Genomic DNA, 17580 nt, shown 5'->3' on the forward strand with positions numbered 1-17580 from the left:
AGGATGTAAAACTAGTGTGGCAAGGTTACATTTTGTTTTCTCCGGCCCATAATAGTTTATTCAGGTGGCTCCCTCAGCAAGCAAAGTCTGATTAGGGCAAAATGTGCTTGATTTTTCTTAATTGTCGCGTCCTTTTGAAATGTTTAAAAGTCAGCTTTAGCAATTAAAGAAGGATTTGCCCATCACAATCATGTCTACGGACGACAGAGATTACGCCTTGAAGAGTACATTATCACATTTAAAGGAAAAAGTGCATTAATCGCGAGCCATATATTACTGATATAAAAATTTAGCTCCTCAAAATGAAAACGAACAGTTTTAGTTTCTAGCACGTAAAATGCTCTTATTTTTTGTCCTTCGACATCTTGTCCTACCAAATTTGATTGGAATGAATTACGGATCCATCAATTACTTCCATATTTAAAGATTAAACTTGGCAAATCATCCATTCGAATGGTATAAAATAGTTATGGAGTACATATACGCACTCGTTTTGTTGTATTTCTGTGTAGACAGTTCATTATACTACCTGATAATGATGGGATGCCATTGTTCATGCTTATTAAGCAAATATTCTTTCAACTCTCAAGTGGAATCAGAAGAAAAAGGATTAAAGCAAGTAGGAAGCTTTAGGTGGTCCAATTCAAGAACAACTATTTTTACGCATCTTTTGTTTCCTTTCCTTGTCAAATCACCAATCCCCATCCAAAGCTACTGATTTCCTCCGCTCTTCCACCTCGATGTTTGAAGAATTTCCATCGTCAATATATTCTATTCTAATGTTTAATTAGTGACCTCATGCATCCTACCTTTGCTTAGGATATCAATTTTCCTGCTCATTCGATTGACAACTTTTGCACCGGCATCACATCCCTTTTTTCCTCTCTCTAGTCTTGGGCCTTTTTGCTTCACCAAGTTACCATTAATTGCCTTATGCATGAATTGTAAAAAATTCCAAACTTAGTTGTGCCACTATGACACAAAAATTAATCCCCTCTGGATTGCATTTTTCATGATTTTTCATGAAAAAATTACTGTAGCGATATGATGTATGTGAGAAAAAAAAATAATAGAAAAATATGATCACAAAAAACGACGCAATTTTTTGACAAAAAATAACAATCCAAATAGGCCTAAAGTTAGAACAAACAAAATGCGAAGTGTGAATATGCAATTAACATTTTTCTCTAATTTGCAATGTATGAATTTCTCTACAGGGGCTTCTTTTAGATCGTCATCAGCATTTCACCTTGCCTCTAGATTGGCGGAGTGGTAAAAGGTGGAAAAACAATAATAAAAATCAATTTTTAACTCTCACTATACTTTATCGTACCTTAAAGTAATCCCGAGAAGATGTACTAAAGATGCCGACAAACCCTCTCCTGACACTCCCGCCACCATAGCACTGTCCGTAAACCTGACAATGCGCAATCCCGAGATCCAATACTCCGATTTCCAATCATATGCACCCGCCATCAATTCCCCACTGCTTCCTCCCGCATCACCCACCGTCCACTCGCTATCTGAATTCTGATACCGTTCAAAGGCCAATGATCAATCTCGCCGAAAGTTAGTAGGCCCCACAGAATGTCACTCACGTGACATTTGCCTAATAACCCCTCCCGCACGTGCGAACCAACTCAGTCCCCTCTCCTCCTCCATTTTTTTCCCATTCACCTGAACTATCCATCAAGGTGACCTGATCCACCTCCGCCAACGCCATCACTGCCGTAGCCGGCGGATTGAGAAGTTTCCAGATTAGCTTTGCTAAAGTTCTTCTAGACTGCCTGGAAGGCTAGAAGATATCGGAAATGGAGTCGATACTGGCTCGAGCTTTGGAGTATACTTTGAAGTATTGGCTTAAATCATTTTCCAGAGATCAGTTTAAATTGCAAGGACGGACGGTACAACTTTCCAATTTAGGTACATGTCTTTTTGGTCTGGTTATAGTTGGTTTTTCGTATTCACTGCTGAATTTAGAGACCTCATTTGGTGAATTGAACTTTTTTTTTTCCCTTTTTTTGGGGTAATCTTGGTAGATATTAACGGAGATGCTCTGCATGCGAGTGTTGGATTACCACCAGCATTGAATGTCACCACGGCAAAAGTTGGAAAGTTGGAGATTGTTGTAAGCAATCAATTTGTAAATTTCATATTCTGATTGCAATCGTTTCGTCTGAAATTTTGAGCTGCAATCCGGGAAAAAGATTTTTAATAGTGATTTTTGACCGAGGATTTTGCTTTTTATTATGCAGAAAATGCTGAAATGCTTTGCACTGACAGTCTTTTGCTGCTTCTGATTACGTTGTTCTTCTTATTTTTTCCGGTTTTGAAGCTTCCTTCTGTGAGCAATGTGCAAATAGAACCCATTGTGGTGCAAATTGATAGGCTTGATTTGGTTCTGGAGGAGAATGATGACATAGATGCACCTACGAGCTCAAGCAGGTAAATAGCTAGGCTCAATAAACTTAACTTTCTTTAAAGGTGGTTGCTTTAGATTGTCATTAAGGTCCTAGTTGTTTATTTGTTAAAATCTTCGCCGTGCAGTGCTCAAACATCTGCCAGTGCTGCAAAGGGCAGTGGTTATGGATTTGCTGACAAGGTTAGTCTCTTTGTTTTATTCTGCTGTCTATTTTCTGAGTTTACTGTTCCCAGATGTTTTGTACGATTCTGCTTCTTCTCTGTGTTAGCTTCAGCTTCCTGTTATTGATCCTCTGTGATGAACAGATCGCTGATGGAATGACGCTGGAAGTGCGTACTGTGAACCTTCTGCTTGAAACTCATGGGGGTGCTAGACGCCAAGGTGGAGCTACTTGGTATTTATCAGAACCTTTCTGAATATCCTACATGATTTAAATTCATAGCAATTGTCGCTTCAGTTGATGTATATGTGTTGTTTTGAGTATGACAGTTAGGATAACCTCTTATGTTTCAAGGTCCTTTATCAAATTCTGACCTCTTTGCATAATGCAAGTTGACTCATTTGCTTTTGGTGGTATATGGTTCAAGTATCCATGGCAATTTCTGCCCACTCTTGTTTTCTTAAATGATAGACTACATTATGAGATTTCAACTGTGTATTATGCTCCGCTCTTATTTCTTGAACCAAAGATTCTCTTCCAACTTTCCAACAGAGGGTCCTTTTCGCTTATGGTCTGCAGTAACCCTCCTTGTATGTGGGATAAAGAGCGGTTCCCCAACTACCCCTTGATTATTTGAACCTGTGGCCTAAAACTTCATTCTGATGTGCTGCATTTGGCTGTTCCTTGAACTTCTTGTAGTCTTTTTCACTCTAATTTTCAGATATTGTAGAAATTGTTCGGATGGCGCATTTGTTTTCATCATTAATTTTCATGTCCTTTGGTTGTTTATCATGTATGCAACTGTCTTCCTTTAGTAACTGGAGCTCTTCTCTCTATGCAAGAATCCATTAAATTGAGATAAATCCTTTAGTTTATTTGAGTGACGATTTGAAAGCACAGCAGCATAAAGCTACAATGGATCAGAAATTTGTTTCAAGTATTTATAATATCCTCTTATCTAACCAGGGCATCCCCCATGGCGTCAATCACCTTCCGCAACCTTCTGCTCTATACAACCAACGAAAACTGGCAGGTCTGGCTTCTGAAACCAACTATATTAGGGATGCTTCTAATGACGAGACACAATTCTTTACTAAATCAAGATCCTGTAACAGGTTGTAAATCTTAAAGAAGCACGAGACTTTTCCATTAACAAGGGATCCATTTATGTCTTCAAGGTAACAGTCTCCTTCTTCAGTAAAGATTTTTGCTTTCCTTTTGGACTCTTTTCATTGGTGGCTGTTCCTTCAATTATTGGATATATATACTTAGCCAGTTGTCTGTATCACATTTGACTATTTGCTTGAACAAGATGTGTATGCCTGTGTCCCTCCTTTCTTACTAGAGCAGGATATTAAACTGATGTTCTTTTTGCCTTTTGGCAGAAACTTGAGTGGGAATCTCTATCTATTGACCTCCTGCCTCATCCTGATATGTTCTCGGATGCTCATTTAGCATGCTCTCAGGAGGGGTCCAGTAGGAAAGATGAAGATGGCGCAAAACGAGTGTTCTTTGGTGGGGAACGATTTATTGAAGGAATATCAGGAGAGGCCCATGTAATGTGAATTTATGCTTCATTTAGTTATAAAAGAACTTTGCATTTGACTTCTGCTTTGACGAAAAAACACTTGTTTTTGTGTCCTTGTCATGTTTACTTTTTTCTTCAAAATATTTGTGACTTTTGATAACTACAATCAGATAACAATCCAGAGGACAGAACTCAATAGCCCACTGGGGCTTGAGGTTCAATTACACATTACTGAGGTTGTGTGTCCTGCTTTGAGTGAACCAGGCAAGTAGAATGTTGAACTTCTTTTGTGCTTTTGGATATGTCTTTTACACTCTCTGGATGGTCTTGCCAATGTTCTTGTATTCTGTGCTGTTACCAGGTTTACGAGCTCTTCTCCGCTTCTTCTCAGGATTGTATGTCTGTTTAAACAGAGGGGATGTAAATCCAAATGCACAAGTAATTGCATCTACTTTTTCGTTGCATTAATTGCCATAGTCTACAATTGGTAATAGAAACAGCTGAACTGTTTGGAGCATCCAGTAAACTATTTCCAGAATTACCTAATAATCTCTCTCTTTCTCTCTGCAGCGATCTATGGAATCGGCAGGGCGTTCTCTTGTCTGTATAATCGTTGACCATATATTTCTCTGTGTAAAAGATGTTGGTTAGTTCCTTCCACATGGAAGTTCATTCTTCAATGATACATATGATTTTTTCTGTGAAAGCAGTTTTTATGCTGCAGTGCCCTTAAGAGGTTTCAATTTCACTTGCAGAGTTCCAGCTTGAACTCCTAATGCAGTCTCTCTTCTTCTCCCGGGTATGTTCTACTTGTGCAACTTTTCTTTTTTTCCAGTCGTTCATGAATTCATTGATCATTGCGCATTCAACGCACATGAATTTCCTGTAAGTTGTATTCACTTCTTTTTCAGTAGTTATTTCTTTAAAGGCAATATGAGATATTACTTTGAACTGCAGGCTAGCATTTCTGATGGAGAAAATAGTAAATGCTTGACCAGAGTAATGATTGCTGGATTATTTCTGAGGTCAGTAGTACATATAGACCTAATATGTGCAAGGTGGCCAGCAATCAGATACTGAAAGTCCTCAATTCTTTCATTTTTGTGTGATTTTATTATTCATCAGCTGTGTTAAATTTAGTCGCTTATTCTATTTGATGTTTCAGAATTTTTGTACCAATTTGTTGTGTTATGAATCAACAAATGTCATTTAACCATATATCAAATAGGCATTCAGCTGAGGATAGGCTTAAACTGCCATTTATGACATATAAGAAACAAGAACAGGCTGCTGTTTTAGTATGATATGGTTATTCTGTCATTGGGCCTACTACTTGTAGGAAAAATCTTGTTTACGGTGGAGTAGAGGTAAAGATGGCATACATACTCTACGTTCTTGGTCTTCCCTATGAGGGTAGTGGTGAAAAGAGGCCAAATTTTTCTCTGTGTTAAATGCAAAATGAAAATGGAGTTGAAATTCTCACGGCAAATTTTTCTTCTTGTGTTAAGTCTTGCATAATTGTTCTGCTTCATTATACTTAAATAATCTCAGTTTATAACAATAAAACTATGGATAATTCCATGACCTAGTTCTTGTGCTTAATTTACACAAAATGTAAGCGATTGCTTTCTGTGGTACTTCTCCTCTGTGTGTTAAAAAAAAAAAAGATCATGGTGTTCAATTGGGGTTTCTGTTATTAAAGGTACACTATCCATCTGTTTATGCCCTTACCTTTTGTTGTCTATCAGACAATTATGCTAAGCCTTTTTATGAACGTCAGCTATGATGCTTCGCCAAAGTCAATAAACCATAATTAATGTGTCCAAGAGATTTTGGATGAAAAACAATTCATTGCATTTATTTCATGAGGGTTAGTCCACTGTGGAATTAGTGCTTAGAACTAGTGCTTGGCGAGATGATCAGTAGTAAAATTGGGGCGTGCTCCTTTTACCTTGAAATTGATATGTTATTGTGACTATTTCAAGTTCAGTTGACAGTTATAAGTTCTCTTGATCTGTAAATTTGTCTGAAATACAGAGATACATTTTCACGTCCTCCATGTACTCTGGTGCAGCCGTCAATGCAGGCTGCTTCAGATGATATTCTGCACATTCCAGAATTTGGTACTGTTATCTGCATATTCTCTTCAGAGAAAGTTTGTCTATATTTGCCTATTGATCTTAAGGGATCTATCTTATTTTGAGACCAATTGTCAAACAGGTAAAAACTTCTGCCCTCCAATATATCCTTTAGGAGATGAACGATGGCAGTTCAGCATTGGGCCACCTCTGATATGTCTCCATACTCTTCAGCTCCAGCCCTCTCCAGCTCCACCAAAACTTGCTTCTCAGACAGTTATTGATTGTCAGCCACTGATGGTTAGTATCTTAATATTTTTGAAGAGCTTTGCAGCATAATTTTTTTTACAGCTCAGTTTCTAAGAATTTTGCCTTTTTTCCTCAGGTCTACCTCCAGGAGGAATCCTGTCTAAGAATAACTTCTCTCTTAGCTGACGGAGTTATAGGAAAATCTGGATCTGTTCTACCAGATTTCTCAATTAATTCGCTCTTGTTCAGTCTCAAAGGTTTGGATGTCACAGTGCCTCTTGATATTGGGAAACCACAATATGATTCTAGAAGTGGTGTTGCTGATTTCCGGTGTCCCTTTGCTGGGGCAACCCTTCATATTGAAAACTTGTTCTTTTCTGAGTCACCCTCATTGGTACTTCGGCTATTAAACCTGGAGAAAGATCCTGCATGTTTTTGTCTCTGGGAAGGTCAGCCTATTGACTCTAGCCAGAAAAAGTGGACAAGTGGGGCTAGTCTCATCAATTTATCTCTGGAAACCAGCAGTCACTCAGCTGGAATGTCTTCTCATTTGTGGAGATGTGTTGAGTTAAAAGGTGCTTGCCTTGAAGCAGCAATGGGAACTGTGGATGGCAGGCCTTTAATGAATATTCCCCCCCCTGGAGGTATTGTGAGAGTTGGAGTTGCTTGTCAGCAATTCCTGTCCAATACTTCAGTTGAGCAATTATTTTTTGTGCTAGATCTCTATGCATACTTAGGTAGGGTAAGTGAAAGGATGGCTGTAGTTGGGAAAACAAACCGTAATATGGAAGTTCCAAATGAGTCTCTTGGTGGAACACTAATTGAAAAGGTTCCTGGTGACACAGCTTTAAGTGTAGCCTTGAATGACCTTCGGCTAAGATTTTTGGAATCTTCTTCTGGAGACTGTCTGGGACCACCTTTGGTTCAGTTTTCTGGTGATGATTTGCTCATTAAAGTTACTCATAGAACCTTGGGTGGAGCCATAATGATTTCGTCCAGCATAGGATGGGAGAGTGTTGAGGTTGATTGTGCAGAGACTGAGAATAACTTGCCACATGAGAATGCCTTGAGGCTAGCATCTGATAAAAAAGGTCCTATGTCAGGAAATGGCTACCCTCATCTTAGAGCTGTCTTTTGGGTGCAAAATAGGAAGAATTTCCATGAAAATTCACGTGCTGTCTCGGTTCCATTCTTGAATATAAATGTAGTCCATGTGATTCCATATGATGCACACGATGTGGAATGTCATAGTTTAAATGTGTCAGCTTGCATTGCTGGGGTTCGTCTTGGAGGAGGGATGAGTTATGCTGAAGCTCTGCTTCACAGATTTGGAATCCTGGGCCCAGATGGTGGTCCTGGAGAGGGTCTCACAAGAGGGTTGGAAAAATTATCTGGGGGGCCATTGTCAAAAATTTTTAAAGCATCACCCATTGTGGATGAGCTCAGAGATAGCAGAAAAAGTAAGCTTTTCAGTTGACCTGAACTTGCCTCTGTGCTTTGAATTCCTGCTGAACTGCATATATTTTATGACATTCAAGTTTGAACATCGCTGATCATTTTAGTTTCTCCTATTCACTTCTTAATCTTTCAAGGTGGAAATGTTGAAGATGAAAAGCAGAACACTGCATTGCAATTGGGTGCTCCAGATGATGTGGATGTACTTATAGAATTGACAGATTGGTTATTTGCTGTTGAAGGAGAAGAGGAGATAGCAGAGAGGTGGCAGTTCAATTCTGAACATGCTAGCAGAGAGGACATGTGCTGGCATGTGACTTTCCAGAACATGCTTGTCAAAGCAAAAAGCAGTCCAAAGCATTTAATGAATGATGAGAGAAAATTTCATGGAAAGCAGAAATATCCTGTTGAGTTGGTAACGGTAATAACGCGATTCATTATTTTGTTCAAATGCAATAGATCATATAGCAGTAAAATGGTGTGCGAGGGAAATCTCGTTTACTACCATTTATTTTTATCGTCTGCATACATTTTAGGACAATCTGGAAAAAAGATGTAACTAATAGAATACGACATGAAGATATGGCCTTAAGATGCTAAGATTTGATTTGTTTGTGAGTCAATCATTCAACTTCTTGTTCTGTCTTTAGTTCTTGGATGCGCATATTGTTTCCCCATCCATAGAAGAAGCAATTGACTTCCTGATGCGTTGAGCATACATGGTTGATGACCCCTATATATAACTTTATTTTTTGTTCTTTCCAGCCATTTTGGTGGCATATTGTGTCTTCCTTCTGCTAACTTTCTCATTGATCTTATTTCAAAATTACTGGTAAAGGCTAGAGGCAGCATCTGTCCGCATCAGATATATCATTCACATGTATGGGGCTTTATTTACCTTACATAGTATGCAAATGCTTGCAGGTTGGTGTACAAGGCTTGCAGATCTTAAAGCCTCTATCTCAAATGGGCAGCCTGGAAAATGGTGTAGGGAATAAGCAAATTGTTGAGACATGTGGAGTAAATACTGAAGTTGATATAGTAATTTCTCAAGATGATGATGATGGGGGAGCCCAGTGGGTGGTAAATAATTTGAAGTTCTCTGTGAAACAGCCGGTAAAGTGGTTTAGCCTTTATGTGATTGCTATTGCTTTGGCTTGGGTTGTCATGTAATGACTTTTGTTTTTTGACTTTGCTAGATTGAGGCAGTTGTCACAAAAGATGAATTTCATTACCTTGCTCTTTTGTTCAAATCTGAAGTTGAGTCTATGGGTAGAATAGCCGCTGGAATCCTGCGGGTGCTTAAACTAGAAGGATCTGTTGGCCCTGCAGCAATCAGTCAACTAAGCAATTTAGGTAATCTTATGCTATATGCATGACATATCATAAATTACAATTTATAACTACATTACTAAATATTTTAATTTCATTGATGCTATTCTCTTTGGGGTTAAAATCTGGATATTATGATTTTGGCTAGTGTTGGAAATTATTGAAGAGACCTCTTGTAGGTATATTTTGCTTTTATTTTTTCACTTCCCTTGCCCTTCCTCTGTTGGGTTTGGGTCCAAAAAGGGGGCAAGTAACATGAATTCCAAATATGGGAAGAATCACCAGTTTCAAAGAAACCATAAAGAATGATTCTGACTCTGAGCTGTGTAAGATTTACAAGGTTAGTCTTGAGCTTCAGAATGGAAATAAAAGTGGGCTGGAAGCATTTCCCCCACAATGCAAAGCTTATGTATCCAACTGGGCGTGCTTTTAGTATCACAGTTCTGTTTATGGTAGGGTAATGCATCCCTATGGATAGGTATGATTTAGTTGGAAATGCGTAATGCTTCCCCTTTTCAGTTAATCAAGGAAGGAAATGCGTAATTGTACTTTGAATTGATCGCAAAGAGATTCACAGAAGGATCCAGTTTTGCTGGAAACAAAGAGGTGGAAGAGAAACTTTTGGGTAAACTTGAAAGTGTAACCATTCTTTTGGTCCGGACAAATGACATCCTGAGGAGTTGAGACACATATTGACTGAGAAATGATGAATTAAGCTTATGGGTTTAACTTTAACTATGCACCCAAAGGAAACAAAAGATTCTTAAAAAGGAAAAAGATTTTGGAGAACTTATTTGCATAGAACAGAGAATGAAGACTCAACGGGTTTGCAGAGTCGATTCCTGCAGCATGAATTACAGATTGTCGGTGATCAGGCTGCCTGCATTTTCTAGTCCATTGTGGGACTAGGTAGGAGCCCTTAAAAGGTATCCAACTGGGCGAATTCTACATGATCAAAAGAAAGTTGTATTGCTTTGCACATGCACCCCTCCAGATTTCCTTTTTGGATATCTTATGATATCAAATTGAACCTTTTCTTTATTGGTTTCACGTGGTTGCCATGCTCAAAACATAAGACACCCAGCCAGAGTATTAACACCTTACTAATTGTTGCAGGAAGCGAAGGCTTTGACAGAATTTTCACCCCAGAAAAGCTCAGCAGGGGTAGCAGTCCTAGCAGTATTGGGTTCAATTTGTCATCGGATACAAATGGTGGAATTCGTGACTCATGTTTAGAGTCCACGCTGTCTTCTCTTGAGGAGATGGTCTTGGATTCACAGGCCAAATGTGCTGCACTTACTTCTGAAATTGGTAGTCCAGAATTTTCAGCAGAAAACCTACGTAATGTTAAGAAATTGAGTCAGAAACTTGAGAGCATGCAGAAATTATTAATGCGGTTGCGGACTCAAATTTGATCTGCTTTAACTCCTGCGATACCGTACAAAATGGAGAAAGAAACGGACACAACTCTTAAGCCATTCTTTTTTGTGTATATTCTAATACATAGTAATACATCGAGTTTATCTATCTGCCGGCAATTGTATTAAAGCAATCATAGTTTCAGTTTGAAATATTGTATTTGGAAATAGGAAATTTTGTTGTAGAAAGACTACTTTGATGCCATGTATAATAAGAGCATTTTGCGGACTTCGTTAGCCTTCGGACGATAATTCCATGTAAAAGTTCAGTGATATATCAAAATAAAAAGTTTTTGAGAGCTTTTAGTTCTGTCAGAACTTATTGCACAATGTAAAAAATTTCAGATGCTGCATTATTATTTATTTTCCGTCCGCAATGAATAATTGCAGGTCCTTTTGTGAATAGGCTAAACGCTGGCTAAGGAAGCAAGGTCCCATAACCCGACTGGGACATGGGAGCCGCGTAAACCTGCGTAAGGTGGCATAAGAAACTTCATAAATAAAAATTACACATGAAACCCATCTCCCGAATGGTTAGTTATGTATGGTTAGCCCCCAGTTTTTCCCCTGGCAAGGAAAAGATGCACCGAATTAGTACAGGAAAAGATTAGAACACCAAAACTTCCATTTTCACAGCTTCCAAAATTATGCATTCTGAAAGTTCTTCATGATGCATTCCCAAACCAACATAAACAGATATTTTTAATCTGCTAAGGCCACATTAAATCAACATAACAACTAGAGTACAACATGTCGATTAGACCGAGTTTAAATGACAGCTGCCAGAAGCCTAAAAATTTAGCTCCTATATCAACTTGAGCAAACAAAATCTCAGACTATGCCTCGTGATGATCCTTGTATCATACAACAAACCCACCCGCTGAAAGCCGTAGCAAGAGCTGTTTTTGCAATCAGACCAGCATCAATGAATCTCAGAAAGAGTTATTTTGCAATCAGACCAGCGTTAATGGACCTCAGTAACTCAAGAATTTGCTACAGCATCCCAGCGCCATATAGTCCCATCCTCACAGCAGCTGAGAATGGTGCTGCAGCATTTAAGTATACAATTATTTTAAACTCATAAAAGATGAAGAACTTGGATCGAGGTGTTTCTGTTCCGAGCTTACCTTCCATCAAAGGACACAGCAGTCTGCCTAATAGGAGATTTTGATTGAACATGAGATAACCTGAAGAGTCAGCAGAGCACGCACGTTAGATAAACTATCCACCAAATTAAAATTGAAGCTGGCAATCACACTGCCTCACGTGGAGGATGAAAGGGATTGCAGAAAGTAACCAACCTTGCAATGAGGGCGGGGGGGCTCGATTGGAGATCCCAGACAAAAATCTTCCCTTCCCGATTTCCTGCAAAAAAAACCAGAAAGATGAATCTCTGACACAACCTCAGCTGAAACTCAACGAATAATCACTATTTGGCTCTCATGCTAAGATTCATACAAAAGGAAACCAAGTCAGCTAGAAACTATAATAGTTTAGCAAAAAGATGTACAATTAAAAATCAGAAGAAGTTTTGATAATAGCATTCTGGATTCTTCATAGTTAATATCACCTATAACAGCTGCTTTGTAATGGAAATCGCAGGAAAACTTGATGAACCAGATATCACACTCAGGAACAGGATACTTTTGAAGGACATCAGCTGAACCCTGAAAGAAATTCATTTACTGCTCATAACCATCATGCATACGAGGAACAAAATCAGATAACATATTCATAGCCAACAATATTCCCAATACTAATCTACTCACCTCTCCCGGAGAATGTTCTTTCATTTTAGGTTCCCATAAGACAATTTCGTTGTCTACACTCTGGACATATCCACAGGAAGAGGGAAGTAGAGAGAATAATTTTAGTGCAGAAAATAGGTAAAAGAAATCAAATTTGGACAGAAAAGAAGTATACTTAGAAAGACCCAATGTAACCAATGAATTTCTATGTGCACTATGTTACACCTATTAACTAGCAACCTTTAAGAAATTTGCACAGTTTGTCTTAAGGTACTCTTGGGCACATGACACTATCTGCTGAATTGAAAAGCACAAAAAAAATAATTCCAATGTGATGGGCTGAAAAATTATTATATAGCTCAAAGAATCAATCTACAAGGAAGGGAACATCAATCCTCTGTTAAACAGCAAATGAGGTCCCACTAGCCTCACGGAGCCTAAACATTGATCATCTCTTAGTGCTGTACCTTGATACTATGTGGGCATGGGAGCCTAAGTGCGCAAACTGTGGGAAAAGAGAAAATGATGCCCTAGTAGTTCTTGTCATTCACCTTAGACAGGATAAAGTCGCCAAGCCACCGATTACAGTCAACATAATTGGAATGCACTGAAGCTATAAATACCTGGAATGACAAATGCCAACTTCAGATACAACACTAAGAATTTTTCTTGTAATAAAGCAGAACCAAAAAAAAGCAGCTACTTACTGGGAATTGTACATATTTTGTTGGGAATTTGGAAGGAAGATCTGTCCAAGTAAATGATTTCTCCACATATGTCCAGAACTCTGCAGCAAGTCAAGCACAATGCCTTACCTAAACTAGGGCCTCAAGTTACATTGGTAATAGTTTGGTTATGTCATTGAGCAAGGGAGCTTGACTGACATTAATGTTACAAGATGACTGAGATCAGATTTGTCCAAATGCATAAAACAATTATCATAAGTAGTATGAAGACTACACACAGGTTTAGCCATGCAGTAAAACAGAGAAAGAATGCCCAGACAAGTTGATACACAAAAATGCTTCCAGAGCATATAGTAGATTTTTTTTTTGTTTGGGGGGGGGGGGGGGGGTGTGTGTGTGCGCGCGCTACAGCAAGCTGCAAAACAAAAACTTTGATGTACTCTCGAAGGTATTTAAATGATGATTAGGAAGTTCAACACTTCAGCAGAAGAACCATGTAAACATGGCCCAGTTTCACATGCCAGATGATTTGAAATTCTATTACATATTACTTAACTTTCTTAGTTGAACAAGACAATCTGCCAAGGACATCTCAGCAGAGAAAAAACTTCATACGATGAGGTTAACACCATCCTAATTTTCGTCAGTATTTTAACCAAGATCGGTTTAGTTGTATGACTGCCTTCACATTCAGCAGCAACTACTTTGTGTGAGGTCAGCTTATGATACCAGCCTCGGGCTTAAGAAGACCAGCTTAAGAGGCCAAAAGGAAAGGAACCAAAGAAAGAGCACAATCAACAAAATCAACTCATTCATCATCCTAGAGAACTCCAGGCAACTCTTCTTATTTGAGAAAATAATCAGAAAAAATCAGTGCTTTTTCTTTCACTGACCAAATTTTGATAGTGTTATCCATTCCACAGCTTGCAATCTGATATATGTCAGAAGGATGGAAAATTAACTCACTCAATATCCCAGAGAATTCCAGGCAACTCTTCTCATTTGAGAAAATAATCAGAAAAAAAAAATCAGTGCTTTACCTTTCATTGACCAAATTTTAACAGTGTTATCCATTCCACAGCTTGCAATCCGATAAATGTCAGAAGGATGGAAATCCTACAATAATCATCATGAATGGAAACATATAATGCCAATGTGGCAAAGTACCATGCATGAAATCACTACTACTCATGGAAATTAAGAAGCACAACTGGAGTGAGAAGGTTGCATAAATCAATAATGATGAACATTACCACACTCAGGACTTCATTTCGATGACCTCCAGCACCAGCAAAGATCAATATGCATATACCTGTATGAACATTCCACAGCCGCACTGATTCATCCTGGTACAGTGTGGATTATTAATAGATCATATAGAGAAAAGGACAAAAGCAAATATCTCCAACAATTTCTAGAAGGTTATTCAGATGGTTGCAAAGAAATGGCCAAACTATGAGATAATTGTTTTTCCACTAACTTTGCTAGCAGAAACCACAAGAGATGGCTTCAAAGGCTGTGTCCTGATCTCATTTATTGAGTCACCATGACCAACAAAACTCTGCAGAAAGGAAGACATTTAATTAGGAGAAAGAGTCAAAATGAGTTGAGGCTCCAACCAAGCAGACATTTAATGGCGAGTGTGGAAGAAGTGTATGCTAGCCTTGTATTTCTTTGCTTAAGCTGGCTGAGAACCAAGAGATGGAAAAAATACCTTGTGGATTTTTTCATTACCAGCATCAATAACGCGTATTATGCCATTGATTCCTCCAGCCACTAGCAATGGCGCACCATCAATATTGCAAGCCCAGCTGACAGTGTAAAAGGATTCGTCCTTCTGATCTAAAAAGCATTTGGAAGCACCCAGAGCCCTTTAAGAATACACATTCACCTAAAATTATCAAGACTAGAAATGCCCTAGAGGAAAATCGAAGTTCTTACATCCTCATCAATGTAAGATTGCAACACAGCAATAACACCACCTTCCAAGCATTGGTATACAGTCACCTGAATATAAACAAACGAACAGAAGCAAGAGAATCACAAAGGCCAGCTAAGCAAAGGGCTTTGGCAAGGAAACCAAGAATCCCAATATGTACTCCAACCCATTAAACAGTAAATGATAAATTGGAACAAGGCAATAACATATATTCACGACAGATGGGCTCTTTATTCGACGTGAACATAAATAATGGACAAAAACCAAAAAAAAAACTCGCCATTTTAGAGGCGAAGGCAGCTCAAGGAAAGCTGAACAATGCAAAAAGCTAAAGTTACAATCTTTGTCAACCCAATTTGAAGTTGGCATCCACATTAACAAATTTATCTACAAATTCAAGAAAATATCTTCCTTTTTTAAAATTTTTTCTCAGTTTTCTCAATCACTAATAGTAGTAGTTAAGGAAACAAACGCAGAATTAGAAGTAAACAAGAAAAGGGTCGGTGGGGAAGGAGGGGAAGAGACAGAGAGAGGAGTTATTGGGGAGAAACAACGCACGCGATTGCCGCCAACGGTGGCGAAGACGTTGAAGTAACGGGAATCAATGAAGTTGAAAGCTACGGCGTATAAGGGGCGTTTGCCTTCTTGGAGCCGGTTGGTGACTCTGTACTCTTTCTTCTTCGACGAAGTTAAGGATCCCACCACCGGTTCGCATCCCAGTGCTATCTTCGCCATTGTTTCTACTTTATGGTCTCCCCAACTTATTCGATTTCCAGCCACTTACGTTTGTCTATCTCACTCACGCTTCTCAGTTTTTCTTCACCTACGAGTACCCAAAGACAATTGGAGAGAGAGCTGCTTTAAGTGAGTACTTAATAAAGATATTTGGTGAAGAAGAAATTTATAATTTTATTAAGTAGACAGGGAAAATACTACTACAAACAAAATAACGAAAAAACAAATACCAAGAAATCTGCCACGCCCACGCAAAAGCTAAATAAATGAATTGCTTCGTTAGAATATGTTATTTTAATAAAAAAAAATGTTTTTTACCCTCTTTTTTTTTTTTTTTGTGTAATACAAGAGTTGACCAGTCCACTCCTATCATAATGAATTTATCCTCCCGCCCCCACCCCCAACCCCACTTCTATTCTGTAATTTGAAGCAATTTATCAGCAAAAAAATACACAGCAAACCTTATCATCATCTTCCCAACAGAGACAGACGCTACTCCTGCTACTAGCTGACTGTCAAATTCCGATGGCTACTAATGTCATCCAGCTCCTCCGTCATGCATACTATTTCCATTACCAAAGCTCTTCCAACTCAAAATCCTTAGCAGCCTCTCATTATTCCACACCACACCCGAAACAATACTCAGTCAAATGCTCCAACGACTCCAATGCTCACGAACCTGAAGACGAGTTCTTCCCCGCTGCCCCAGCCTCCGAAGCCACCGTCCCCCCAGAAAAATTCCCGATCGAGAAAAGAAGAAAATCGGAAATAATCCGGGACAGAAGGTCAAGAAGTGGCCTTGTTAAACCCGAGCCACCGAATCTTGAGATAGGGTGGAAAAGGACTAAGCCTATCAAGCTGGAAAAGCCAGTAGGGTACGTGATCATGGATTTCTTGGAGAAGTTGGAGCAGCTAATGGGGAAGGAATTTGGCTCGACTACGCTGTTAGCGAAAGCAGGAGAGATTGTGGCAGAGAGAGCTAGAGAAGAAGCAGAAGTTTTGAAGGACGAAGGCAAAGTTGATGACAGGATGGTTACTGAACTTTTTAGAGTACTGAAGCTGATGGAGATGGATTTGGCTATGGTTAGAGCTGCAGTGAAAGAAGAGACGTTGATTGAGAGACTCGAACAAGCTAAAGCAAGGTGCAGACAAGCTATTCTTGTTGCTAATTCATTTTAAAGCGCAGAGAGGCTGCGTATATATATATATATATATATATATATATATATGCTTGTTCCAGAGAACCTTCTAATGTTTATGCAATACAGAGAACTGATCATCTAGAATTGAACGTGTCACGTAGTTTTGTGTTTGTCCTGATAGAGAACATACGGTAAAGTAAAGGGGCTCTTTTTGTTTTGGATTTCTGTCTGTTGTTTACCAAATGAAGGACGGATATGCTAGCAAAGTCACTTGGAGAACTCTTCTCATCTTATTTAATTATTTTTCATCCTGCTTAAGTTATCCTGCCATTTTGATTGGAAATGTTAAGGTGAGTCATCAAATCTCCTATATTATTACCAATAGAATATCAGAGCGACCAAATTGAACAAATGATAAGGTCAAGATCATGCTGTTCATTGGGAATTGAAAACGTTCAAAATTATGCCACAAATAGATGTGGCAAGTGGAGCTCCAGTTGAGCTTGCCACAAATACGATATCACATTTAGGGTGAGGATTAGCATAGAACTTCAAAATGAAGGTTGAACTACTTAGAAGCTAGTTTTCCAACAACATGGATGGTGTTTTCTTTATCAAGCTTCCGTGACCAGATATTTCCCATGGCAATTGGACTTGAATACTTTGTTTGTCTAACCACGCCTCTGTC

General features: G+C 38.8%; 3 protein-coding genes across 3 annotated transcripts; 2 read left to right on the forward strand and 1 right to left on the reverse strand.

Annotated features, from left to right (window-relative positions):
• The first annotated feature begins 1558 nt into the window (after window positions 1-1558).
• Window positions 1559-10888, forward strand: LOC113772408. The gene is made up of 20 exons (XM_027317002.1): window positions 1559-1923; window positions 2040-2128; window positions 2336-2445; window positions 2548-2602; window positions 2728-2816; window positions 3549-3615; window positions 3698-3760; window positions 3968-4138; window positions 4281-4374; window positions 4472-4548; window positions 4681-4756; window positions 4866-4909; window positions 5068-5135; window positions 6148-6233; window positions 6331-6488; window positions 6574-7897; window positions 8030-8313; window positions 8817-9008; window positions 9092-9248; window positions 10341-10888. The coding sequence occupies exons 1-20, from the start codon at window positions 1812-1814 to the stop codon at window positions 10637-10639; spliced, it is 3615 nt and encodes a 1204-aa protein (XP_027172803.1). The 5' UTR covers window positions 1559-1811; the 3' UTR covers window positions 10640-10888.
• A 361-nt stretch (window positions 10889-11249) lies between these two features.
• LOC113772478 (polycomb group protein FIE1) lies at window positions 11250-15878 on the reverse strand. Its single transcript, XM_027317077.1, has 13 exons — window positions 15574-15878; window positions 15018-15083; window positions 14791-14913; window positions 14557-14637; window positions 14330-14422; window positions 14117-14192; window positions 13098-13177; window positions 12942-13013; window positions 12412-12471; window positions 12213-12309; window positions 11944-12007; window positions 11770-11829; window positions 11250-11688 (listed from the first exon to the last, which is right to left on the reverse strand). The coding sequence occupies exons 1-13, from the start codon at window positions 15748-15750 to the stop codon at window positions 11625-11627; spliced, it is 1113 nt and encodes a 370-aa protein (XP_027172878.1). The 5' UTR covers window positions 15751-15878; the 3' UTR covers window positions 11250-11624.
• Window positions 15879-16178: 300 nt separating this feature from the next.
• Window positions 16179-17203, forward strand: LOC113770663. Its single transcript, XM_027315193.1, has one exon. It carries the CDS (start codon window positions 16276-16278, stop codon window positions 16927-16929), a length of 654 nt encoding a protein of 217 aa, XP_027170994.1. The 5' UTR covers window positions 16179-16275; the 3' UTR covers window positions 16930-17203.
• The last annotated feature ends 377 nt before the right edge of the window (window positions 17204-17580 follow it).

Source organism: Coffea eugenioides, chromosome 5 (genome assembly GCF_003713205.1).
Source record: "Coffea eugenioides isolate CCC68of chromosome 5, Ceug_1.0, whole genome shotgun sequence".
NCBI classification, from domain to species: domain Eukaryota; kingdom Viridiplantae; phylum Streptophyta; class Magnoliopsida; order Gentianales; family Rubiaceae; genus Coffea; species Coffea eugenioides.